We start from the raw sequence: 27,415 nt of genomic DNA, 5'->3' as shown, positions 1-27,415 counted from the left end.
ACTGCTAGGTGTCCCTCAAAAATCTACCTTCCACTCTATATACAATAATGGAAATTTCTGGGCAAAAAACATAGTTGAAATCACATTTCACAGACTTCCCTGTAGCTAGGTGAAGCCATGTGATTTAGTTCGGGACAATATGATATGAACAAAAGTAATGCATGCAATTTTAGAGGGAAAAGGTACATGGCTCTTTATTTTCTCTTTTACTTGGTCCTGTTGCCTGAAAGGTGAACATAACAGTGAGGCCTAGAGCAGCCGTCTGGACCATGAGATAAAAACTACCTGCTAAAAGTGGCAAAGCAACATGATTAAAGAAGCCTAGACCTCCGGCATCATAAAGACATCATATTAAGCCAGGACTGCCAATTTGGACTTTTACATCAGAGAACAACAAACCTCCATGGAATTCATATAATAAAATCTTCAGCCTAAACCGCCAACATTTGATGGTGGGGGTAAAGGAGACGAAAGAAAAGGAGACACAAAAAGACTTTACCAGAATTCTAATAGAGACCTGTAGTCAGTTCTCCTGTATGTGTTTATGCAGTAAGTGTGTGTGCACGAGCACATGTGGATTTATTTGTCATAGTTAATTTTCCTTCGAATCTCCTGGTTTTCCTTCATTAGGGCAATTTTTAAAAATAAAAACTACAGCATTTTCAATGACCTAAACTAAATCTAAGAAATCACTTTGAAATTTTATAGATGAGAAAACAGAGACGTGAGCAAGCTGAATGATGAGCCCAAGGCTATTCTTATAAAAAATAATTAGGTCTTTTTTTCTTTGTAGCTCATGAATGAAAAAATTTTTTTTTCTGAAGAAACAACCAAGCTATGAAAGAAAGAAAAAAAAAAAAAGGAAGAGGAAGAGGAAGACATTAAGATGTAGTATTTGCATGACAAAGCATATATTACTATAAAATCAGTATGAATTGTGAAAGGCACAGGGAAAACAATGACACGAAGACCATGAATAGTCTCCAGAGTGTGTGAGAGCACTTATACAGAAGAGATAATGAGCTCCCAATGAGGGCACTACAGTATGCTTTCATCTAGCACAATCTACTGCCAACTGAAGAGCACTGGTGATGGTCCCAAAAGGTTTGTACTGTACAGGGAAAAATAGTTAAGTGTCTAGCAGGTCATTCAACATTTATCCAAATGGGAATTAAGCTAAAATAAAAGCATCTATATTATCTATAAAGAAAAGCCAATTAGAGCATAAATGAAATATTGGGTGTGTTGAGTTCAAAAGCAATCTCATGAGAACTATGCACCTACTCCTCACTTCCCAAAATGTATATAAACATCGACATATACATTATATGTTTAAAACATTTCATTGCTATCCTGGCTGGTATGGTTCAGTTGGTGGAATATCCTCCCATGTATCAGAAGGGCACATACAGGAGGCAACCAATGGATATCTCTCTCACATAGATGTTACTCTCTTTTCTGTTCTCTTTTCCACTTTCATCAATAAAATTAATATTTTGCTGCTTTGTAAATTGATAATTCTTTCACTCTGATAAAACACAGATAATATTTTTTAAATCAGTTTTTAACATAAAAATCAACAGCTACTTTATTTTTTAAGATAAAAAAAGAAAATTTGATACAAATATAAATTTCAAATGTATTGTATGACTTTGTATATTCAAAATGCTTAAATTTATAGTGATTACCAACACAGAATTAGACGCATAAATCTTCTTGAATTATGGCAACAAATGCTTAAAAACCTGGACTCCTAGAATTATGACTCTGGTAGCAAATATACTTAGAACTCATGGAATATATTTAGCCATGAAAGAGTAAATATATGTCAACAAACACCAGAATTCACTGCAACCTTTTGAGTGGAATCTACATTCATTCTTCTCTTTTCTTCTAAGTGTAGGAGATCATATTTGGCAATAATCAGATGTCTGTCTCACCAAGGAAAGGATTACAAACTCCATTTAAACTTTTAGGTCACCAAAGTATAATTAACCTTAAGAAGTATTCTGCTATGTTTCCAATTGTCTGCTAATTTTTGCCAGCAGATGAATTTATGAGACTATAACTCTGAAATTCAATTTGCAGAAACATCCTGAAGCACTGGAAGATTCCCAAGGCAGTTTGTCCAAATGGACTTGAGATTTTCATCTGTATCCATTAGGTTGACTGCAGAACTGTGAACTGAAAGTTTTACCTCATTCAAATATCCAAAAATATATCTCAAGTAAGCCAAGCCATGAATAAACTCCTCCTTGTCTCTGAGAATAGCTTTTCTCTTTCCCATAAGCAAGTTAATAAATGAATAAATGAATAAATAAGACGGCTGCTATTTAAACTACAATGTAGTGATTTAAGACATATCCTTTAGGAAACCATACTACACTTCTCAATTACTAGGAATCTCTTATTCTGCTTCCGTTACTTAAGGAACTTGTTGAAAAGGTAGGGGTTAAAAGGCTTTGGCTCTGAAAAAGTTGGTTAGTTTCAGGGTGGTATCTTTCTGGATTACTCTCACCATTTCTGATGCTGATACATGCCAAGCCAATTGAAAAAGACATGAGTCATGAGGACTTGAAGTTCTTTCTTCACAGAAGCAACAAAACCAGATGTACAGCCAAGCATGGCAGGTTCTCCATCCATGCCTAATGTATCAAACCCCACTTTTCACCATGTCAAAGATACCAAAAGCCTTTCAGGTTTCAAAGGTACCTCACAAATATGGAATTTGCTTCACGTTAGTATACACAAAACACATGAAATCTAGAAACTGGCTACAAAAAATAACGTTATTTACTTCCTACAAACTGAATGGGAATGTTGAATGAGAAATGGCTTTACTCCCAATTTGACAATGACTTATTTCAAAATATTAGAAGATACCATCAACCGTACTATAGTGTGTGTGTGTGTGTGTGTGTGTGTGTGTGTGTGTGTATCCTAATATATAAAAACCCTGGGTTCATCACATCCACAATGACCAGAGGACTGACCAACCAGAAGTCAGTCCTGCAGATTGCTATGTCTGCAGGAACGATGACCCAGCACTGACTGCTGAGGGGGGCTGCGAATCAATCCCAGAGAGAGGCCTGAAGAGAGAAGCAAGGTCTGATCCATAGCCTCTGTGGCAGCTGTTAATCAAAACTTGTGTCTCACTTTCTTTCCGGGCCTGGCATACCTCCATTTTTCTCCAGGCCTCCACCAGGGCTGCTGATCAGCCCCTCCTTTCTGATCAGGCCCTGTTGATAGGCCCAGAGATGCTGACTGGCATAGAAACTGACCAATCAGAACCAAATCTGGGTCAACTGTGAGGAGCCAATGGCTGCCTAGGAGGTGAAGCTTTTGATGCTGACTGGCATAGAAACTGACCAATCAGAACCAAACTGATCAGCAGAGGAGGGCAGTTGGGGGTAAAGATGACCCTCTTTTTCTTCTATTACAGAGCTCATTTCTGATTGATAAATCACTGGCCAAATGCAGATAATTTAATCTCCAATTATCCCTTAAACTTGGGTAAAATATACAAACGGTAAGCATAATACTTTTGATTAATAAATCACTGGTCTTGATCTTGAGGTATAGGAACTGAGAAGGACAAGCAGTAGATATCCTTGTCTGTAAAGCATGTAAGCTTTGGAAAGCTGGGATTGAATTATTTCTATTTTAAAATTTCTAAGTTTTATACTATAAATAAGACATCTTAATTCCTAATTATAAATTCTACTACACTTAATTATATCATTTTATAATTCTAAATACATCCTGATAATAGAAAAGTCATAATTATTAAATATTCAAAGATAAATATATTATTTTCTTTCTTAAAATCAGTATTTCCCCAAATGTATTTCAATAGACCTTGTCTCAATTGTCTAAACCTTCTGATCTCACTTTTCAGAACTGCTTCTTCATGCAATTATCTCTAAAATATATACTTAAAGCTTTAAAAACTAAACACATGTTCCAGTAATTAATTTTCATAATTCATTAAGATAAAGCATTGACTGTAACTTCGAAGCATTCTTCTAACTTGGAAACCACATACTTTTCAAATTTTTATTTCTGAGATATTCTGAAAATAATACGCTAATTATTTCAATAATCCCTCAGATGTGTTCTGATATTTTACCACATTTTATAAAGTATTACTTACAGAAACATCTTTCAGGTTTTTCTCAAAGGAAAAAAGACAAGACTCTTTAGAAAAATTAAACTTGTATGCATCTGCTGGTCCTGCTCCTGACACCAATGCTTTTTTCAGTTCATCAACATATTTTTCTTTTTCCATTGCCATGTCATCAGCTTCTTGGGAAATCGCTGATTCAGATACTATGGAAATATTAATAAAATGTTTTGAAATAAATTTCTAAACATATGAACATATTCCTTTACTTGTTGCTACTAATTTATCACTTATGTGGCAGAAATTTAAACAAAAAGTAAAATAAAACCCCACACCATACATTTTTAAATCAAATTATACCTTTTAACTAAACTCACAATTTTTGAGAAATGCATTTAGTTTCAAATCTTATCTGAAAGTATTAGATTTCTTGCCTTCTTTCTCTTCTCAGATGAAATGCATGCCTTGTAAAATACCATAGAAACTACTATCTTATGTACCTGCTCTAAGGTCATAGCCAGAGAAATAATTTCCAATAATCTTTATAAGCTCAGTATTTTACTACATCTTCTATTATTAAAGAGATTAGTCACCAGTCTATTTCTCACTCACATAGGCAGAGTCAAATTAAAGTAAAAGTGGAGTTCCTTCTTCTTATCTCAGTACTAGAGGACCAATGCACGAAATTTGTGCAAGGGCCTTGGCCCTGACCCGCACCTGCCGTCACAACCAGGGCTTCTGCCACCTCACCCTGGGCCCCCGTCCACTGCAGGCTTTGTCTGGGTGGAAGGACATCCAGAAGGACGTCTGGTCTAATTAGCATATTATGCTTTTATTATTTTAGATGTGCCAACAACAGAAAAGGTGAGGTGATGAAGAAGGAAAGGGAAGGGAACTAATAATTATAGAGTGTCTCCTCTAAGGCATACACTATATTATAGACCTGGCTTCCAGTTTTCTCACCTAGGTATTTTTAAAGCTCAGGTTTTATTCATTCTTAGGGATATTTACTTCAATAAATATATTTTTTTTCTTTTTTTTTTTAAATATATTTTATTGATTTTTTACAGAGAGGAATGGAATGTACATGCCCTTGACCAGAATCGAACCTGGGACTCTTCAGTCCGCAGACCGGCGCTCTACCACTGAGCCAAACCGGTTTCGGCTCAATAAATATATTTTCAATTTTGGATACTGTTTCTTTGTCATAATCTGGTTTTAGTAACACATTCCTTTTAAGTATTTGAAGTCTTTAAAAATACTTAACTGTCTTTCATATCAGTCTTTATGCATATTTCCTGGGTACAAATTCCATTTCTTCTATCTGCTTACACATTCTCAATATGCTTTTCTACTTTCCTGCATGGAAAAATGCATGGCCATGTTTAAGCATGACTCTCCTATAGCCAGAGCATATAGAGCTCTGGGCAGTACAGGTGGTACTGAATAAAACTGTTGGTTTGCCGCCTTCGAGTCAGTCCCTACGGATGTCACTGTTCTGGACCAATTTTGAAAATTAATTTCTTAACTTGGTTTCTTCATGTGAGACAAATAATTCAAATTTAAACCCTCCCACCCAAACATAACCAGGCTTCAGGTTCTTATTTTTGTTGGGTTATTCATTTTATCTCTTGACTGATTCTGTGCTGCATCCCCAACTAGAGTATAGTTTGAGTGGGTTTTTTGTTGTTTTTTTTCAAGATGACTTCATTAACATGATAACATTTCCAAATTTCTTTCTTTATATAAAGAGCCCAGCTCCAATTCCTTAAGAGGCCTGCAGTCTTAATATCATATCACACTCAAATATTACAATCACAGACATCTAGACATATGTAGTTCAGATATTCAATGAACCTATATAGTCAAGCTTTTGTTGCCATTAACCACTCTGGTTTTCAGCTATCTCCACATATCTGGCACCTGGGGATTCCTCTTTCTTACATTTCAAATGTTGCGATAGATCTTGTATCTGTCTGCTTTTCAAATTACAAGGTTTAATCCACATTTGTTTGGAATGAGTGTGTAATTGGGTAGTTTTCCGTATCTGCTTAAGCTACCTCAAAGATGCAAGACCATCGGTTCTATATTTTTACACTTAAAGGTTACATTTATTTATCCCATTCCTCATAACACTGAAAGATAGACATTATTTTCATTTTACAAAGGAGAAAATTGAGGCTCAACGAGATCAAGTAATAGTCTGGGATCATGGAGTCAGTAAGCGGTGAATCTACAATTCATATTTATGTCTCTCTGGTTGTTCTATTTGGACATGAGGCAGAGATATGAGATGTGGGATAAACTATCTTCTTCCATGATACTAAGAAACATTAATATGAAGTATTACAGAAAACAATGAACTCTTGATAAAAGAATCCGTGAAAATACAAGAGGTTTTCATAATGTTCGTCTGTGTGCTAACAAGTATCTGGAAGTCCCATGACAGGCAATAAGGAAGCAATCCATATATATTTAATGAGCAGTTTTTGATAATAAGTCTAATATTGAAAAGAGTCTCAACGCAGCCTTTGAAGACAGGTAAGAATAAAAATATCTTATATTCTTTTGTGATTTTTACAGTTTCTAAAATATTTTCACATATTTTTTCTCTCTGAAACAGATGCATATTTAAGATGATCATCACTATCAAATCTATTCACCTTTAAATACCCTATTAGCCCTTCGGAAACAATATACAAATAAGAAGATAAATGCTTTCTAATTGAGGAATCCTATATAATAAAAGCATAATATGCAAAAAGACCAAATGGCAGAACAAATGGTCGCTATGATGCACACTGATGACCAGGAAGCAGGTGCTCAACACAGGATCTGCCTCCAGCCTGCAAGCTCCAGGCCAGCCAAGGCAGGTGCCAGCAGGGCTCCTCCCCCACTGATCTCGCTGCCAGTCACCCCACAGATCAGCCCTGATCACTGGCTAGGCCTAGGGACCCTTCCCATGCATGAATTTTGTGCACTAGGCTCCCAATAATTTCATATTTTGTGACTGGATAATTTTAAAGAGTTGCAATTAATTCACAAGAGAAATAAAAATCTGTAGAAGCCATCTTTAATGCAGCTATTGACAAACGTATAAAACACAAAAAAAGAAAAATAGATTCTCATTGATAAAACATAGTTAAAAGCATTCTATACTTCATTAAAATGAAAACTATCTGAAAATATTTAGTATAATTTATTGATTCAGATATCATCTTATGTTACCCCATCTGTGAATGCTGCATTGATTATTATGGAATATCTCATTTTAAAGAAGAAAAAAAACATACAAAAGAAAATTATCTTTCTTTTTCTTAACTGAACTTATTGGAATGACACTGGTTCACAAAACCCCATATATTTCAAGTATACAGCTCAACAAAAAATCATCTACACACTACAGTGTATACCAATCACCCAAAGCAAAGTCTCCTTTGTTCTCCATTTATTTTTCCTGTTAATCCTCACCTGAGGATATTTTTTTCCCATTGATTTTTAGAGAGGTAGGAGGGAGGGAGGGGGAAGAGGAGTAAAAAGAGGAGGGAAAGAGAGAGATAGAGAAAGAGAGAGAGAGAGAAACATGACATGAGAGACATGTGGATTGGCTGCCTTCCACATAGAATTAAACCCGCAACCCTTCATTGCTTGGGCAGATCCTTTAACCACTGAGCAACACCAGACAAAGCTTGGTCCCCATTTATCCCTGCTGTGTCCACCTCGACCTATCCTCACCTCCCCTTTCTTTCTGGCTATCACTATACACTGTTGCCTGTGTCTATGTGTTATACATATACAAATACATATATGGCCGAGACCGGTTTGGCTCAATGGATAGAGCGTCGGCTTGGGGACTGAAGGGTCCCAGGTTCAATTCCGGTCAAGGGCATGTACCTTGGTTACGGGCATATCCCCAGTAGGGGGTGTGCAAGAGGCAGCTGATCGATGATTCTCTCTCATGGATGTTTCTAACTCTCTATCTCTCTCCCTTCCTCTCTGTACAAAATCAATAAAAAATATATTTTAAAAAAAATTCATATATGCTTTCATGCTTAATCCTTTCACCTTCTTTCATCCAGCCTCTCAACAAACCCCTTGCCTCTGACAGCTGTCAGTCTGTTCTGTGTAACCATACCTGTTTCTATTTCGTTCGTCAGTTTTATCTTTCTAGTTACTAGTACACTCATCCTTTCAAAACTTGCTTAATAAAAAGGGACCAGTTTTTTAAAAAATTTTATTTGAACATGTCCTATAACAACAAATGTGAAATTTTCACTGCCTATTTAGAATTTCAATCTTAAAAAAACAACAGCTTAGCTACCAGTTTCGAATTTTGTGCTAAGACTATCTGGAAGGAGCACAGCTGTAAGCATTCAATACTCCAGTGCTTCAGTGACCAGGATTAAAAGCCACGGAAATAATAAAACTCAGCAAGGATATGGAAATTTTTTTCAGACAGGTAAAAGCCAAGCAGGTATCACTTTCTCACTGTGTATGGGTAGGTGAAAATGTAAGTAAGGAAAGAAAATTCTTTCCTTTGGATTCTTATGAATAACGAACTAACATGGCCCCACTTTACTATCCCATTCATTAAAAATTCTTTTCCACTGAGCCCTGCCACATAATCTCCATATAGGTCACCAAATATTAATGTTTAGGACAAGTATAAGTGGATATAATTATGATAATAAAAGAATTACTATAATTTAATTTACTCTTCAATGAAATTTAAACTATTCCAGAGATGAGTACATAAGTTTTTTACTGCTGTCTGTAACTCTTATAAAAGTCACATAACAGCCATCGATCATTAGCCCACTTTGTGACTTAACCCTGTGATATTACCCCCCTATAATGGTGAAGTGATGATAGACCACAAGATAATTAGACCCCCAAAACATTCATTAGATAAAACATTGCTAATGGAAAAGAAATCAGTGAGTTTAGTGTGTGGGAGATTAAAAAGAACCCCACATCCTTTTAATTTCACTCAAATAAAAAGAGAAAAAAATTATTCAAATTGAAGGTTGCAGCAACCAAAAAGTTGTACAAAAAGCAGGATGAGGTATAGGAAGGAAATCCATTTTCATGTTTCAATTATTTAATTGTTTCAATGTTCTCAATCATATTATTGTCTATCTGTAAACCAAATTATATTTATGTAATAAGCCTTAAATAAACATGGAAACAATGTTATATTATTGGGTTTTCATATTTTGTCCCCAAAATTTAAACAAGAAAATAGAAATGAATAATAAAAGTATAAAACATATGTGAGATTTAAAACTTTATTAGATATCTTTGAATAGAAAGTGACCAATGCACTGGAAAATTTTCTGTTTGAAACTTTGTTTAGTACAGGAAGCCAACCCAACAAGTACCCAGAAGTTTGATATCTAACATTTGTGACACTAATTTTAAAAGATGATATAGTATGTTAGAGAAGTATTGCAAAAGTTGATAGAAGATAGTAATAGTATGTAAATTAACATGATAAAATTATTTTACCTAAAACATCATTCACAACTATAGAAATGACTGTTGCATAGCTATCAAAATAGTTCTTAAAATCTTTTGATTAATGCTTTAGAGGAGTGTTAAAACTTTGTTATATAAGTAAAACGTAATTCTAGATTTCTAATATTATATGTGCCATGTTCCATAAATTATTTCAGGGCCATTAGCCTTTTTAAAAAGATTATCACCAAAGATAAAAATAATCAAGAGTCCCTAGCTCATGTGCTCAGTGGTTAGAGCTTGGGTGTAAGCACCAAAGGATCTTGGGTTCAATTCTGGTTAAGGGCATGCATGTACCTTGGTTGCACATTTGATTCATGGCCCCAGTTGGGGAGTATGTGAGAGGCAACCAATCAATGAGGATAAATAAATAACTCAATCGTCTATTTCACATACTAATTGCCCAAATCCAATATATAGGTTTAAACCATTCATTATAAACCTTTAGGCTATAAGTTCTGTTTTGTTTTGTTAAAAAGGTGATATATGTTCATAAGAAAATAATTTAATGTGAGTATGTGAGTATATAAAGTATATAGATACATACATATACAAAGGGTAATATGCTAAGTGTCTGTCTCGGTAATGACATCACATAGCAACTCCTGGTTTCCTCTCCCTAGTGACTAGCCTCCTTGGAGTTTCTTCAGCCCAAGAACATGAATTGCTTCACAGCCAGGTGGGAACATTTTACCAAATGTCTGTGAAGCATTTTCAAGTGCCTCAACTAATTTGATCCTCACAGAAGTCCTGGAGCAGATAGATAGGAGACTCAGTGGAATACTATTTTCTTTTCATTAGCTGGAAAACAGATTTAGAAAGCTTAGAAACTTGACCCAACTGAAAAGAAGAAATGGTGGACCTTGAAAATAACTTCAGTTTTTTCACTGCGCAGAATATAGATAAACACTGCTGCAGTGAAATATTTTACCCTTTGTTCTCCCTGTGTGATCTACAATAATAATCTGCTCTGTGTTAATATTTACTGCTGTGTTTCTGACAATTACATGAAAGAGAAGTTGGGTGCTTCACCGGGCTGGAAAAAGTTTAGCTAAGTCATAAAGCAGATCTAATTAAGCAAGTTTATATATATATATATATATATATATATATATATATATATATATATATATATAGTTAAGTTGGCTCACGCATGTGCGATACATATAAAGCTCTCGCTGGCGCCAAGTGCATGCATGTTTAGATCTGTCATTGTTGATCATGAATTTGGTTAACACTTATATTATAGAGAAATGGAGAATAGCAATATTAAAATATTTCTTCTAATTACTCACATTTCAATGTTCACAAATTCAAGCACCGGACTACTAATATAACATAAAAAGAAAAGCACCACTACTCTACTCCACCAAACCAACACATCGTTTGGTATAAATATGTCATTTAAAAGTCCAACCAAATTCAAATACTAAGGCTCAAATGGTAACCAGAATTTGCAGACTCTTATTTCTCTATCCTTCTATAAATATTAATTATACAAAATGGCGTTAAATCCAATACAAATCTGTATACAACTGAGATATCAATAACAAGTAAAAGCAACAATATTAATTATATCCAACACCCATTAAAAAAAACACACACACACTTTAATTTGAACTATCACTGACAACTGAAAAATAGATGCTTACTGAAATTTTACTTTTTATATTACCTGTCCCGGTCCATGCTGTCTGGCCATCAGTAAGTGTAACAGCAAAGCCAGATCCAAGTGTTTTTTCCCAACTGACTTGTAGAAAGTGAATTCTATCAGGTTCAGAAGCAAGGCAGATTCTGATTACTTTTTTCTCCATTTCTGATCACCTATCATATAAGAATAAAATTAATATTTTAGCAAGAAATTATGACTATCAAATAGCAATGCTTTCTGTATTGGTTTCTCAGCTATAGCAACAAGAAAATAAGTTAACAACAAAACAAAACTGTAATAGTTAGCCAACCACTAAACTCAATCAGTTCTGTTCAATCCTGATTCACTATTTTTATAGATATGAAAAGCGGAGGCCCATTAATGGCGAATGATTTGCCCAAATCATGAAGCTAAATAAAAATTACTATCTCCAATATGAAGAGTAAATTTTCTACAAGATCCAATAGCCTCTTTCTCTGTCTGAGAAAGACTACTTGAAATTATTTAAAACAGGCAATAAGAACAAAGATTAAGAAAAGAAACTTTTAGAATCAAAAGTTGGTAGTACCAAGTCAGTCATGCCTTCCCCAGGAAAGAAGTTACCAAGCTCAGTGACTCACTTGGTCCCCTGAGACAGGAATACCTTTTAATAGAGATGTATTATATGGAAGTATTTAAACTTAAAACCAATAAACAATTTTTTGTGTTTATAAAGTTTGGATTGAAGTATTATATACAGGGAAAAGTATACATATAAAAATACAACTTTATGAATATAATGTTGAGCAAATCCATGTAAGCAATATCTAAATCAAGAATATTACCATCTGCCCTACCAGGTTTGGCTCAGTAGACAGAGCATCAGCCTGTGGAATGAAGAGTCCCAGGTTCGATTCCGATCAAGGGCACATGCCCAAGTTGTGGGCTTGATCCCCACTAGAGGCCCAGTGCACAAATTCGTGCATGAGTGGGGTCCCGACAGGACGCAATCAGCCCTATGGGCAGGTGGTGGAATGCCCTTGCCGGCCTGGGATCCAGATCCGTCCCACTGACATTCGCACTGGTTGCTGGAAGCCACCCTGAGGAGCATCTAGGGAGAGGAAGCAGCTGCCCAACACTGATTTCCAGGAGGCCAAGAGCACTGTCAGGATGGTGCCCACGGTGCTGGTCTGTCAGTGCCTGCCCCATTCTCCAGAGATTGGGCCTGCAGGACTAATGATGGAGTGTCTACCACTGGGCTGGTGGGTCACCAGGATGGGTCAGTCAGCTGAGCAGCACTCCCACTGTGGAAGCACACTGACCACCAGGGGATAGCTCCTGCGTTAAGCATCTTTCCCTTGGTGGTCAGGGTGTATCATAGCAACTGGTTGACCAGTCATTCTGGTTGTTCAGTTGTTTGGTCAATTAGGCTTTTATATATATAATAGAGGCCCATTGCAGGAAGATTCCTGCAAGAATAGATCTTTCTTGGGCCTATTCCTGAAAGAATAGGGCTTCCAATAGACAGAGCCAAGTAGCGAAGGAAGTGAAATCTGCCAGCGGGCTTCGCTTCCTTCTCCACTGCCTTGCTCTCTACCATCTCTGCTGCCTTGTTCCCTTCTCTGCCACCTTGCTCCCTTCTGCAGTACTTGGCTTCCTTCTATGCCGTCTTCAGTCTTCGCTCCACGCCTGCACATGCAAATTAACCACCATCTTTGTTGGGTTAATTTGCATACTCACTCCTGATTGGCTGATGGTTGTGGCGAAGGGATGGTCAATTTGCATGTTTCTCTTTTATTAGTGTAAAAGACTAGAGGCCCTATGCACAAAATTTGTGCAAGAGTAGGCCTTCGTTTCCCCTACTGCCAGCACTGGTTTCCCTCTGGCACCCGGGACTGGGGCTTCCTAGCCTCTGGCCAACAGCAGGCACCTGGGACCCAGACTTCCCTCACAACCCCACACAGCTTTGTCCGGAAGGATGCCCGATCTAATTAGCATATCACACTTTTATTATAAACACATGGCATATTATATTTTCTGTCTGGCTTCTTTTACTCAAAATTATATTTGAGAAATTTATGCATATTTCTTAAGAGTTGTATGAAGATCATGTATACTATTCCATTATGTATAGTATAATTTGTTGATCCATTCTACTAGTGATAGATATTTGAATACATTCCAGGTTTTGGCTATCACAAAGAGTGCTGCCATAAACATTCTAGCAAACACCCACAGCGTATATACATATGGTCAGTTTTAGTACTATACTGACAAAAATTTTCTAAAAGGTTTGTGCCAATATATACTTGGTATTAGAAAGCTTGCTTGACATCCTTGCAAACATTTCTCATCTTTTTAATTTTAGCCATTTTAATATGTATGCAGTATATTATGGTTTTAATTATTATTCCCAGATGAGAAATAATATTGTGTACTTTTTATATATTTATTGGGCATCTGAATATCAAGTTTTGTGCAGCATCTGTTTAGTTGTCTTTTTCTTATTGATGTCCTTGTTTTTTCTTTATTTGTTCTTTATATTGTGGGTATTAATCCTTTTATAAATATACTAGAGGCCTGATGCACAAATTTGTGCACAGGTGAGGTCCCTCGGGGTGGCCTGCGGGAATCTGGTCCCAGCTTGTACCCCCAGGCTCGCAGTCCCTGCTCATGCTCCCGGCCTTGCAGCCCCACAACCCTGCAGCCCTGTCTGGCAGCCCACCATGGTCTGGTGCCACCCCCTCACCTGCTTTACCACCCCCACCGGATGATTGATCAGGGCCTGGTCCCCCACTGGCTCCCTCAGTGCTTAGAAGCCAGGCAGCGGCCCTGCAACCCACCGCTGCCACTGGTCGCTGCAATTGGGCCCCACTCGCACCAGCCTTGGCCTAGTGCAGCCCACTCACCTGTCCCACCATCCTGCCAGAATCCCCCTCTCATTGAGACCCATCTGGGCCAGCAGCACCTCCACTGCCACCTGCTGCCAGAACCACATCACCAGCACCTGCCATGTTCTACACCATTCCAAGTGGTTGACACACATCATAGTGAACAAACTCCCAGTCGAACAACCATCCAAGGGGACAAGTTGCATATTATTATACAGGATGTACTGTGAATATCTTCAACTCTGCAAGTTACCTTTTCATTCCCATAATGGTATCTTTGCATGAAATGTTCTTAATTTTAATGAAGTTACAATTTACCAAAATATTTATGGAAATACTTTTTGTGTTCTGCTTTAGAACTCTTTGGGCACTAAGATATTCTCCTACGGCTATCTCAAAGCTTTATAATTTTATCTCTCACATTTAGATCTGCAATTGATTTCTGTGCATTGTATCCAGGAGGAGTCAAAATATATAGTTTTTTCACATGGATATCAAATTGATCCAGTACTATTTATTAAAGACTATCCTTCCCTGACTGCACTGCTGAATCTCCTTCATCTTCAATCATGTGACTGAATATGTATATAAGATTCAATATTGTTTCTTTGTTTCTGCAGGAGTGCAATTTTATGTTTTACTAGAGGCCCAGTGCACAAATTTTGTGTACACATAGGGTCCCAAGGCCTAGCCGGTGATCCGGGTCAATCATGGCCTTCCCGCTACTGGCCAGTTCCTTCCTGCATTCTGCGCTGCCCCCTGGTGGTCAGCGTACATCATAGCAAGCGATTGAACTCCTGGTCGAACTCCCAAAGGGACACTGCATATTAGCCTTTTATATGATAGAAGATATTTGGCTTATCAAGTTTACATTGAATAATGATTCCGTTACTATGATCCAACATATTATAATATCTTCCTGATCTTGCCATTTAGAAATTTAATAAACCTTCCTCCTAAGTATTAAAATAACTTATGTAAAATTTTATCAAGACAAGCTTGAGCATAGACATCTGTGGCTTATAATAAGAAACAAGCCTCTCATAGACATCAATCAATACTCAGTAGGTATATTGCTGTTATCTCCATTTAAATCACAAGGATCCAGGGAAATCCTTTGTAAAACCTACCTACTCCACAAGTCTAGCAATACTCTGTTTTTAAAAGGAGAATAAATTAAGACTTGAGACTTTTTTTAGTGATTCACTCTCATTTTGTATTTTTTTGTTTGTGTGTGAAAAAACCATTCTTCTGGAAATTCATTCTAGAATCTTGCCCTGCTGACCTCAAACTTACCAGACTATAATATGACGCATTTTATTTAGTTCAAAGGAAATCACATTTTTCTAATACTAGAATATCCTTTGACCGTGTCTCTTCATTGGATGTATAAGCTGTAGAAGCAAAAAAATAAAACTAAAGAAATGGCCTAAATTACAAATATGCAAAGAATAAACATGATAAAAAGTCAAATCCAGGAATAAAGCACAAACTTCATAGCTAGAAAACTAAAGAGAATTATCTTTTAATTACATAGCATGAATCTCTGACTAGATGATCCTAAAAAAGATAAAAGGATATTCTGTAACCTTTTATTTGGGGAGAAGAATATAATTTGCTTCGAATTTTTATGACCAATAAATATAGCATGCTACAAAAATCCAAAAATAAATTATTGACATTTCATTGACAACTGACTACATTTTAATAAAAGCAAATTTTTACATCAGAACTTCTACTTTCCTTTTTCAATTTAAAACTATTATGTTCTTATAAATGAAGCATCATATTTTTCTAATTAACAATGAATATAAAAATAAAAACAACTCACTCTGTCAACTCCTCACAAAACAACACTAGTTTACTATAGATCTCTGTCTTTTGGAAGTGGAAAAGATGCTTAATAGTAGAATGTTAAAGTTATACAAGGAAGTCAAGAAAGTTTCATAATAAAGAGAAAAATATCTAAAATTAAGAGTCCATAATACTTCAAATTGATGAATCAGAAGTAATTCTTAATTTCTACCTAAATTTATTCAGAAAAATATTAATCTTCCCAGTAAAAAACAAAATTATAAAATATTCATACTTCAGTCATCTCAATTAAGCAGTTGTCATTTCAAACATATGTAAATTTGTAATACTAACATCAAAATCACTAAATATATATAATAATTTTTAAATATTTCATTTAGTCCAAATTTTTCCTACATCAAGGCCATTATTGCCTATATGTGCTTAATTCTGAAGTGCATTACCCATTTGGGAATAATGCTTTTAGATCAATTAGTTAATACACTTAACATGCAGTGAATTACTCACATGCTCCATAATCCTTAAATTTGAAAACTACTGGAAAATGTGTGTTACTGTTTTCTTAAGCCAATCATTGAAAAAGACACATAGAAACTTACACAATTCTAATGGGGGAAAGGAGGGTAATATTAACTACTTATGAAGGCCACATTTTGCCTCTACAAAATTTATATACAAACACATACACTTACACAAATTATTTATTCTTAAATGTGCCTCATGAACCACAGCTACTGCAGGCAATGAATGTAACTTTGTGAAAGGAAAACACAATATTTAGAATTACTTCACTAAAACAGAGTTGGTTTCACTGCTATTTTTTTACCATATTTGAAACAAGTAACAAATTTTAAATTATAGAGATAAATTAACTTAAAATTCAATATTCCAAATGCCCACCAGTAACTCATCCTACTCACAATTACACAAAGGGCTTTAATTTCAATAATCTTAAAAAGATATTTAAGAATTAGATTAGTTTTAGCAACAGCTTTGAATTATTAATCTTTCAAATATTTTCCAATTTTCTGATTAACTCTAGGTACTCATCACAAAAACAAATTAATATCATTTCAAAGATTCTATTATTTTAGTAAACTCAGATTTGAAACCATGGATGCTACATATGAGCTGAGTTTAAGCACTTAATATATTGATAGCCATATGTGATAGCTCAGTTTTCTATAAATATTTTGTGTAAGTAGCCTCAGAAATGTTTTCTTCATAAACTGAATCCTAATTTCCTAATAAAACGCTATTTCCTAATAAATAAAGTACTTCATTATTTTACTGATTTACTGAGGACATCCTCTCATTAATTAACAAATACAAAATACCTATGAACAACAGAAAGAAAGAAAAAAAAGATTGACTTGGATTAACTTTTAAGATTCAGTATGAACAAGTCAACTGCCTCTTTGCTTTCACCAGGCATGTAAATAAAAATAGTCAATCATAGGAGTTTTGGTTTTTTTGCCCAAAGACTACTTGAAGAAAAGTGGTGCGATCCTTTTCAAAGGGACTGATTGATTAGGCCGTAAGAAAGCCCAGACTCTGTTTTCTAGGGGTACTAAAGGTCAGTCTAGTATCAGTACCTCTCCCAGCCAGAGCCAAGGATCTAACACAAGCCTGCAGGTGGAAACAGTTAGGTCCCACCCCAATTTGTACATCAGTAGCTTTATTGAGGCTCAGAACAGTTGAGAATTGAGAGGCTTATCTTTAGTACTTTGTGTCTTTGATACTTGGCTTCTCTCTTAGAAGAGAAATAAGTTGTTGGCTGGTATGCAATTGATGTGATCTACACTCTGAACAAACACCATTCACAGTTGCCTCTGAATAAACAAGACACTTTTTAAATTAGTTTACAAAGAATTTTGTATGCCCTTTTGGATGCTGATAAGGAGCAGTGCAGAAGCCAACTCTCTTAGGTCAGCTCAAGTTAGTGACAACACTGTATCATTGATAATACTATTTGGAACTTGAGCCTCTTTCAGTTTCCTGCATAGTAAGTTGTGGTTTCTTTTCAAGCTGCTTGGGCTGCAGGTGTTCAAACTTCTGCAGCTATGCCAAGGAGTTGTACTTACAGATCAGAAAGGGCTAAATGCATGTTTCTAATGAAGCAATTAAACTTAAGTGCCCCCTTGTTGAGAAAAGTAGGCTGATACCTAAAGTGAGTTCGGAATAAAGATTAGCACAGAGTGCATGCTGTTAGTAGTCTGTAATTAGATTACTGATCACATTATTTTGTCTGACCTTATGTTTTTGTTCGAGGAGAAGAAGAGCCCCAGCCAGTTTGGCTCAGTGGATAGAGCACAGGCCCCCAGACTGAAGGGTTCGATTCCAGTCCAGGGTAGGAACCTCGGTTGCAGGCTCTAGCCCAGGTCCTATTGGGACTTGCTGGAGGCAAGTAATGGATTGTCTCTCTCACAGCAATGTTTCTCCCTGTCTCCTCCCACCCTTCCATTCTCTCTCTAAAAATCAATGACAAAATATCCTTGGTGAGGATTAACAACAAAAAAGAAAAAAAATAGGTAAATTGCATATCAAAAGTGTGCTGATAAATTTTTTTTAACTCCATCACATTTTAAAAATTCAAGGGTATGACCATATATAATCCTATATAATAAAAAGCTAATATGCAAATTGACTGGACTGCAGAACAACTGACTGCTATGACACGTAATGACCACCAGGGGGGGCAGACGCTCAATGCAGGAGCTGCCCCCTAGTGGTCAGTGCACTCCCAGAGGGGGAGCACTGCTCAGACAAAAGCTCTGAGCTGGGCTTATGGCTGGCATGCGCAGCAGGTGGCAAGGGCCTCTCTTGCCTCCATGGTAGTACTAAGATATCCAACTGACAGCTTAGGCTCACTCCCTTTGGGACTCCAGCCTAAGCCATCAGTCAGACATCCCACAAGGGCTCCCAAACTACGAGAGGGTGCAGGCCGGGCTGAGGGACCCCATGAGTTCACAAATTTCGTACACTGGTCCTCTAGTTGTTAGATTTTTTAAAAAAAAAGAAAGATTTAGGCAACAAATATTAAGCTATTTACTTGTGATAAGGCAACAAATATTGAGCTATTTACTTGTGATAAGGCAAACATCATACAATAATTCAGGAAAACTAAATGTAGAGGACTATTTCCCTATTTAATATTTTTTAAAAATTGACTATTTGTATATATCTTGTCAAAATTCTCATATGCAATATTTTAATTATTCCTAGCATTTTCATTATTAATAGCATGTCAACTTGCTAGTTGATGTTATCTAACATTAAAGTTTTGTTTTGAAGAAATGACCATAAAACCAATTTACCTTTATATTTCGAAAGCAATTAAAACAAAAATATCACACTAACCTTACTTAAAAGAAATGCTTTCCTGAAGTAATCTTTTCAAATTAGAATTTTCTAAATTTTAAGGGTAAAGTATGTAAGGACTATGAAATAGTCACTTTCTAATCATGGTAGGATTATCTCCATTCTATTAAGTTTGAAAATGAAAACAAAGTGACCATCTTCCCAGGTTCAGCTGAGATATTATTGATTTTAATATTGAAAGTTCTATATTCCTATAGGGTTAGGAAACCCCTAACCCAAAGCAAATTAGAATGGTTGATTGACGTTAAGTAAGAGTAAAATATAGTTAAGACTGTGGGCATAATCTTATTCAAAACTCATACTACATAGCTGATGTTCAAAGAAGACATTATGTTAACAATATGATGCTTCATAAGTAAAATATTAGAAATATAAAATAAGTCTAAAAAAATAGGTCATAGTCCATTCTCAATTATCTCTCATAACTGTGGAATGCCAGCTGCTGCCATTTCAAATATCATATTTACTGTTCATTTCCTCTGCTAAATCTTTTACAAATGCCATTAATAAGCATTAGTTTCAGTGAGTCATTTAAATTTAACTTCCTCTTCATTCTTTTCTCTTACTTATGGAAGTATTTAAAAACAATAAAATAGCCTAAATAAATTTCCCACATTAAACCTAATGTATAGGATTCCAAATGCCCTTAAAATTTGACCAAAAGTTCCAAGACTATGAATTGTTTATATTTATCAAAAGGACACTCTTGATTACAAATAATGAGGGCAGATGAATGAGTATACTTAGCATTTTAGAAACTTTCACAAGAACACTTCAGTTCTAATTGCAGTTTCATGTGAGAATGACACTTAACAGAAGTAAAGATATCATAGTACCTGAAATATGGCATTATTAAGCAACAGTCTTTTCTCATTAAGAATTCAATATTTATGATTTCTTAAGCTTCAAAATCTTGACACTTCTCTCAGATTTTACTTTCAGAAAAGTTAGGATATTCTTATGAAACACCATCAGTTATGCTTATAATCTTTTCTACATGAAAAAATATGCTGCTCAGAACTGAAATGTAACTAAAGGCAGTTGTGTGGAAAAGGAACAAGACTTGCACTGTACTTTTTTTCATTCACAAACCCAACATTGATTTAAAACTGCATCCATTTATCTTCCTATTTTCTAATAGCAAACAAGGAAATGAATGATAATATTGGGGTACAAATGAAAGTTAATCCTACCTAATTCATCCATACAAAAATATTTGAGAACCATATGAAATTGTCAGTATTTAACAAATTTTAACCCACAAAGAATGGCAATTTTACATGGTTGAAATAATAGTAATAAACAGTGCATGCAGATTACATTCCTAATTGGATGAATAATTACATACTTCCTATGCTGAAATTTCAACCACATCTCTGAATATATTTTGGACAACTCTATTGGGAAGAGGCTCCAAGATAGAAGCAAAGATTTAATTCTAAGTCTGCTCGGAATATACATTCCCAAACTGAACTGAAACTTTGAACTTCTAAAATTTAAATCAAGCCTTGTACATTTAAAGCGAGAGTAAAAATCCTAATGCCTCCAGGAGATATGTTGGTCAGGTTTAAAGCCCCCTTATCCATGGGGAACCCTTCCCCTTGGATGCCTGAAACCATGAATAGTATCAAACCATATTCTATATAATAAAAGGGTAATATGCACATTGACCCAAACAACAGAACAACTGCGAACAGCCGGTCACTATGACACACACTGACCAGCAGGGGACAGATGGTCAACACAGGAGCTGCCCTCTGGTGGAGGTCAGTGTGCTCCAAAGGGGGAACTCCGCTCAGCCACAATCCAGGCTGACAGCCGCAAGTGCAACAGCGGTGGTGGTGGGAGCCTCTCCGTCCTCCTCCGAAGTGCTAAGGACGTCCGACTGCGGCTTAGACCTGCTCCCTATAGGGAGCGAGCCTAAGCTGTCAGTCAGACATCCCACGGGGGCTTCCAGGATGCCAGAGGGATGTCTGACTGCCAGCTTAGGCCTGCTCCCGGCAGGTGGATATTCCCTGAGGGGTTCCAGACTGCAAGACAGTGCAGGCTGGGCTAAGCCCCCTCCCGACCCACCTAGTGCATGAATTTTTGCATGCCGAGCCTCTAGTATATACTATATGACAATCTTAAAAGCAGCAAAAGAAAAACAACTTGTTGTATACAAAGGAAACTCCTTAAGGCTATCAGCAGATTTTTCAGCTGAAACTCCACAGGCCAGAGTTGAGTGGCATAACATATTCAAGTGCTGAAAGAAAAAAACTTCCAACAAAGAATTAATTCTCTAGCTGCAAGTTTATCATTAAGAGTTGAAGAGATTAAAAGTTCTTCAAATAAACAAAAGCTAAAAGAATACATCACCACTAAACCAGCCTTACAAAAAAGAAATGACACAAATTAAAGCAAAAAGCATACAAAAGTAAAAATCTCACTATAAAAAGGTAAATATATAGCAAAGATAGATCACTCACTTATGAAGCGAATATAAAAGTTAAAGGACAAAAGTAGTAAAATTAACTAAATGACAATAATTAGTTCAGGGACACACAAAATAAGATGATGCAAATGTTGTGTGGGCTTCAGCAAATCATTTAATTTTCTTAACCTAAATTATCTCATGCTACCTGCAAGACAGCTGGAAGTAAGTGACTGTGCATATTCCATCAGTGCTATGTATGCACCATACACTTTGGGAAACACAGTATTCAATAACAGGAAATTTTACATTTTAAACTTACTATGCTTACACTCTCATATGACATTTCCAAAACACTGGACAACTTTTTTCATCTTATATAATAAAAGGGTAATATGCAAATAGACCAATTGGCAGAACAACTGAACCACCAATCAAAGCATAATATGCTAATGATATGCTAAGACTGCTCAACTGCTAGCTATGACGTGCACTGACCAACAGGGGGCAGTGCTCCGACCAGTAGGTTAGCTTGCTATGGGGATCCAACCAATTGGGACTGAGCAAGATGGGCCAGACATGCCCTGGAGCCCTCCAGCAGTCCCTCCCTGGCTCCATCATGCACCCAGGGGGCCCCTGAGCCTGGTCTGTGCCTCTCACAATCTGGGACCCCTCAGGGGATGTCAGAGAGCCTGTTTCAGCCTGATCCTGAAGGCCATTCCCCTTGGGATGGCACCAGGTGCAGGGCTCATGTATGGAGAGCTCTGCTATTGGCAGTGTGAGCCTCTCCCAATCGGGACTCATTGGGCACAAGCCCGCGGCAGGCACAGTGGAGCCGGGATGAGTGGGAGTGGCGAACAGGAGCTGCAGATGGCTTTGGACTGCGGGTTTTGGCCCGATCCCTACAGACCACCTATAGGGACCCCACTTGTGCACGAATTCAAGCACTGGGCCTCTAGTTGCTATATAATAAACACATGAATATTTTGAACAAGGCCCTAATAATTCTAGAAGAATATCGTATCTCTGTTCAAAGCACAGGTTCAAGTCTTGGTTACATGCCAAAAAATAAAAGAAGTTTTCTAGATTTTAAAAGTCACTAATTAATAAGTCTAGTATTTTCTCCTTAAAACTTAACATCTTAAATCAAAATGTTGGCAAATTCTCTCTAAAAGAGAGATTCAACCAATTTAAATTTTAAAACTGTCTTCTCTTCCATCTTTAATATAATGAAAATAGGTTAAAAGCTTTAATGAAATTCTAAGCAAATTTGTATTTTCATGTTTATCAATTTGTATTATCATGTTTATAGAAACAAATAGTGTATAGCTTCTAACAGAATATCTGACCTCAAATGAACTTTGCATCCATTCTTCACAATATAAACATGACATTATGTGCTTAAATGATTAAATTGCTAAGTTAAATCTATCAATTTTTGCTATCAAAAAAGAAAAACACTGACAGGTGCAGTTGCAATACCCCTAATTTATGACCTTTTGGGACTGTTTTTAGGACTATCACTCAAAAAAACATGAAGTTTAACCTTCTTCTAAAGTTTGCATAACAGATGTAAGATTGTGTGGTTCCAATGACTCATTATAGAAGCTTCAAACATCCTTCTACTTTACATCAAATACAGTGATATTCTTATGGGATTTAACAGTGTTGATGTGTGATATATTCAGCCATACATAGCAACTTAACTCACTCTTTTCTCCAGACTTTCGTCTTAGTTGTTAGATGATAACCAGAACAAACTTCCTTATCACATTTAAACTTGAAAAAATATATATATTTTTAAATCTTCACCTGAGGATATTTTTCCATTGATTTTTAGAGAGTGGGAGAGGGAAAGACAGAAACATCTATGTGACAGAAGCACATCGATTGGTTGCTGCCTGCATGCACCTGACCAGGGTCCAGGCTTGGGAGGAGCCTGTAACCTAAGTACATGTCCTTGATCATAATCAAACCCAGGACCCTTCACTTCAGTCCACAGACCAATACTCTTATCCACTGAGCCAAACCAGCCAGTGCCAGAAACTTCATATGTTTCCTATATTGCTAAATTCTCAGAGCACAAACTTTTAATTGCTAAAGGTAATATCTAAATCATGTCTTGGGCCAATTTTTATAAGAATAATGCTTAAAATGAAGAGGTTGGTTCCTAAACATAATATTAAGGGAAGATTTTTAAAAATCAATTTACACATAAGTATCATAGCACAACTAATTTACAAAGTTATAAATTACAATCATGCTGTCATGTTTAAAAAACACTTAAGTGAAGCCCACATATGGAACTATATCAATATACTCTATTGTAAAAGCACCTACCTACAAATTAGCAAAAAAGCATCAATAATTTTCTAAATATTAAATTTTTAACTGCCCCCACATTTAACAGATACTATATATTTTTTTCTGAGCAACTGTTCATTTGGACATGTTCCTTATTATTCATCTACTGTATTCAATGCTAGTGTAATATTCTTAAACAGGAACTTTGAAATTTCCAAATTCTATGGTAAATATTGACAAATCATGTCAATATTTGTACTGTAAGGACTTCGAGTCTCTTCAACAATGGCTGCATCTTATTTCTTAGCAGCACTTGTTTCTGTTCCAATTGAGCAAGTTCTTTCTTTATACAATAAAATTCTCATTAACTGTTCGATAAAATTATAAAGCTAAAAGCATCCTCTCAAGCAAAAAACAGATTAAGCTCTGTGCTTATTTCGAGTTTGGTCACTTCTGCATGGTGAGTAAAGCTCAAAGAAACCAGTCACAAATTCAGGAGTGTCCTCCAAGTAGCATTTGGTTTTGATTACTTAATCTCAAGCCTAATCATTTTCAGCTCCACAAATGACAGGGAACAAATTGCCCATCCTTCTATTGTTTTAAAGATGGTCACCTTTCCTACAGGAAACAGACTATAGCAAATGCAGCATTGATTTTATACTCAAGAGACCAAGCTTGAAATCAAAACTCTACTGCTACGAAGATGAGTGACTTTGGTCAGGCCAATACATTAAAACGTTGATTGATTACCTATGTACCCAGGCTTGGATATCCCAAAGATGAGAATGTGATATCCCACATTCTCAGCTCTCCAGGGACACAGAAACACACAAAGATAAGTATTACAAGTCTCAAAAGTGCAGAGGCAGGGTGAGAGCTCCTCTGGAAAGCTGCACATTAGCAGCCTGACACTGAAGGAAAGATTCTTTGAGTTACATCTTTTAAGATATGAATCTTAAAGTGTAAAAAAAAAAAAAAAAAATGATTTAGGGGTGGAAGGAAAAAGATAAAGGCATTCCAGGAAGAAGAATCCGCAGGAGCAAAGGCTTGAAGGCAAGAAATAGCATGATAAATGAAAACAAATAATTCAATGTTTTGGATGAATTGTAAATCAAGGTTTACAAACTGAAATACCCAGTCAAGTTTAATTATTTAACCAAAACATATTGTATACTCCCAAACAGTATTTTAGAAAAGGGCATAATAGAATGGGATAAAAATTCTTGCCTTTCTGAAGTTCACATTTTAATAGGAGCAGACAAACAATTAAAATTATACCTAATAAGTATTAGAATATGGTGGTAAGTACTATAGTAAAAGGCGAAGATAAAACAGGATAGAGGAAAATGGGAGCACAGAAGCCAGCTGGGAGAAGAGGGGAATCAGCTGCAAAACTATAATTTTAATTAGGAAATTAAGGCAGGCTTTATTGAAAAGGTGATCTCTGAACACATACATAAAGGAGATGAAAGAATTAGTTGTGTGGATGTCTGGGAAGAAGCAGTCCAAGTAGAGGAAGCAGCCAGTACAAAGGCCCTAAGATGGAAATGAGCCTAGTGTACTTACGAAACAAGGCAGCCAGTATGGCTGGAGCAGAGTGAGGGGGCAGAGAATATGAAGGAATAAAGTAAGAGAGGTAATGGAGAACCAGCTCATGTAGAGTCTTGTCAAATGAGAAGACATGAAATGTTTTTAAGCAAAAAAGTAATGTGACAATTGCTTTTAATAAACTTTTTATTAGAGAATAATTCTGAATTTACTGAAAAGTTGCAAATACAGAATCCCCATATACCCTTCATACAGTTTCCTCTAAAATTAACACCTTATATTACCATGGTGCAATTATCAAAACAAAGAAACCAACATTGGTGCACTACTATTAGGTGGACTCCAAACTACTCAGATTTTACCAGTTTTTCCCACTAATATTTTTTTGTCTACTCTAGGACTCAATCTAGGATAACATATTGCATTTAGAATCTTACATTTTAATGCAATTTTTTACTTAAATTTAATAGTATCACTATTCTCATACTGTATGAGAATAATCTGTAGAGAAGCAAGGATTAAAGAATGCAGAGAGACCAGATAGAACATTATTACTGCAACCCAAACAAGAAATGATAGTGGCTAATGACAGACACCCAAGCAAAAGATGATCAGAATACTAACAGTAGAAATAGTAGGAAACAGTCAAATTCTAAGTATATTTTATAGAAAGAATCAAAAGGATTTGCTGATGGACTGGATGGAATATAAGAGAGAGTAGAGAATGACTCCAAATATTTAACTTTTAGCAATTGGCTGTACAGCGTTGCCATCCGCTGAAATGAGAAAGGATGGGGCAGTGGGGTAAAAGAGTTCAGTTTCTGACATTTAAGTTTGAATATCTTGAAGAAAACAAGTGGAGATGTAGAGGTAGAAAGCTGGATATGTGAGTTTGGAGTTCAGAAAAAGAAGGGACAAGAAATATGAATTTGATAGTCTTCAGTATACAGATGGTATTTAAAGTCATTAAGACTTGATATTATCAAGAGGGAGTGTAGACAGAGGAAAAGAGAACCAAAGACTGCACTCTGGAGCACTTCAATAATAAGAGACCAGGACTAACTGAAGGGAGACTGAGAAGGAACAAACAATAAGTAAAAGAAAAACCAAGAGTGTGAAGTCCAGGAAATCAAGTGAAGAAAATATATCATCAAAAAAAGAATGATCAATTGTGCCAAAAGTTGCTTACAGTTCAAATGGTAACAAATGAAAATGATCACACCTAGAGATCACTGGTAATGCTAAAAAGAGCACTTTGTAGGTGTGTGGGAGCAATTGTCATTTTGAAATAATCCCAAAATATGCTTTCTGGGATATTGATTATTTAAAGCTAGTTAAATAATCAGGAAAAATCTTTTACCTTCCCCCAACAACTCAAGGGAATTTAAACAAAGGTCCTGCTTCAGAAAGAGAGCTATTATCATAGACAATTATAATTTAACTAGAGGCCTATTGTAGGAAGATTCCTGCAAGAATAGGGCTTCCTGTGGCCATCTCCGTTGCCCAGCCTGCTTCCCTCCCTTCTCTGCCATCCCACTCCCTTCTGCAGGCTTGGCTTCCTTCTACTCTGTCTTCAGTCTTCATTCTGTGCCTGAATATGCAAAATAGCCGCCATCTTGGTTGGGTTGATTTGCATACTCATTCTAGATTGGCTAGTGGGTGTGGCTTGTGGTCTTATGTAGGTACAGTCAATCTGCATGTTTTTCTTTTATCAATATTAATGTAGATATGAACTAGTATATGATAAGGAGGAACCTACCAAGGCTCCTTTGACCAAAGTCCTCACTGCAGTT

General features: G+C 36.2%; 1 protein-coding gene across 2 annotated transcripts in view; it reads right to left on the bottom strand.

Annotated features, from left to right (window-relative positions):
• Window positions 1-27,415, bottom strand: part of XRCC4 (X-ray repair cross complementing 4) — a 159,568-nt gene that overhangs the window by 128,996 nt on the left and 3,157 nt on the right. For both annotated transcript variants that reach the window (XM_036409234.2, XM_036409237.2), the window contains exons 2-3: window positions 11,316-11,464; window positions 4,154-4,329 (exon numbers count right to left, since the gene is read on the bottom strand). In XM_036409234.2, coding sequence (XP_036265127.1) covers window positions 4,154-4,329; window positions 11,316-11,454 — 315 coding nt within the window. In that variant the 5' untranslated portion in view covers window positions 11,455-11,464. The remainder of the gene's footprint in view (window positions 1-4,153; window positions 4,330-11,315; window positions 11,465-27,415) is intronic.

This window comes from Pipistrellus kuhlii, unplaced genomic scaffold (assembly GCF_014108245.1).
Source record: "Pipistrellus kuhlii isolate mPipKuh1 unplaced genomic scaffold, mPipKuh1.p scaffold_m20_p_4, whole genome shotgun sequence".
Taxonomy (NCBI): domain Eukaryota; kingdom Metazoa; phylum Chordata; class Mammalia; order Chiroptera; family Vespertilionidae; genus Pipistrellus; species Pipistrellus kuhlii.
Note: the sequence above shows the minus strand (reverse complement) of the source record. Positions and strands in the feature narration are given on the sequence as shown.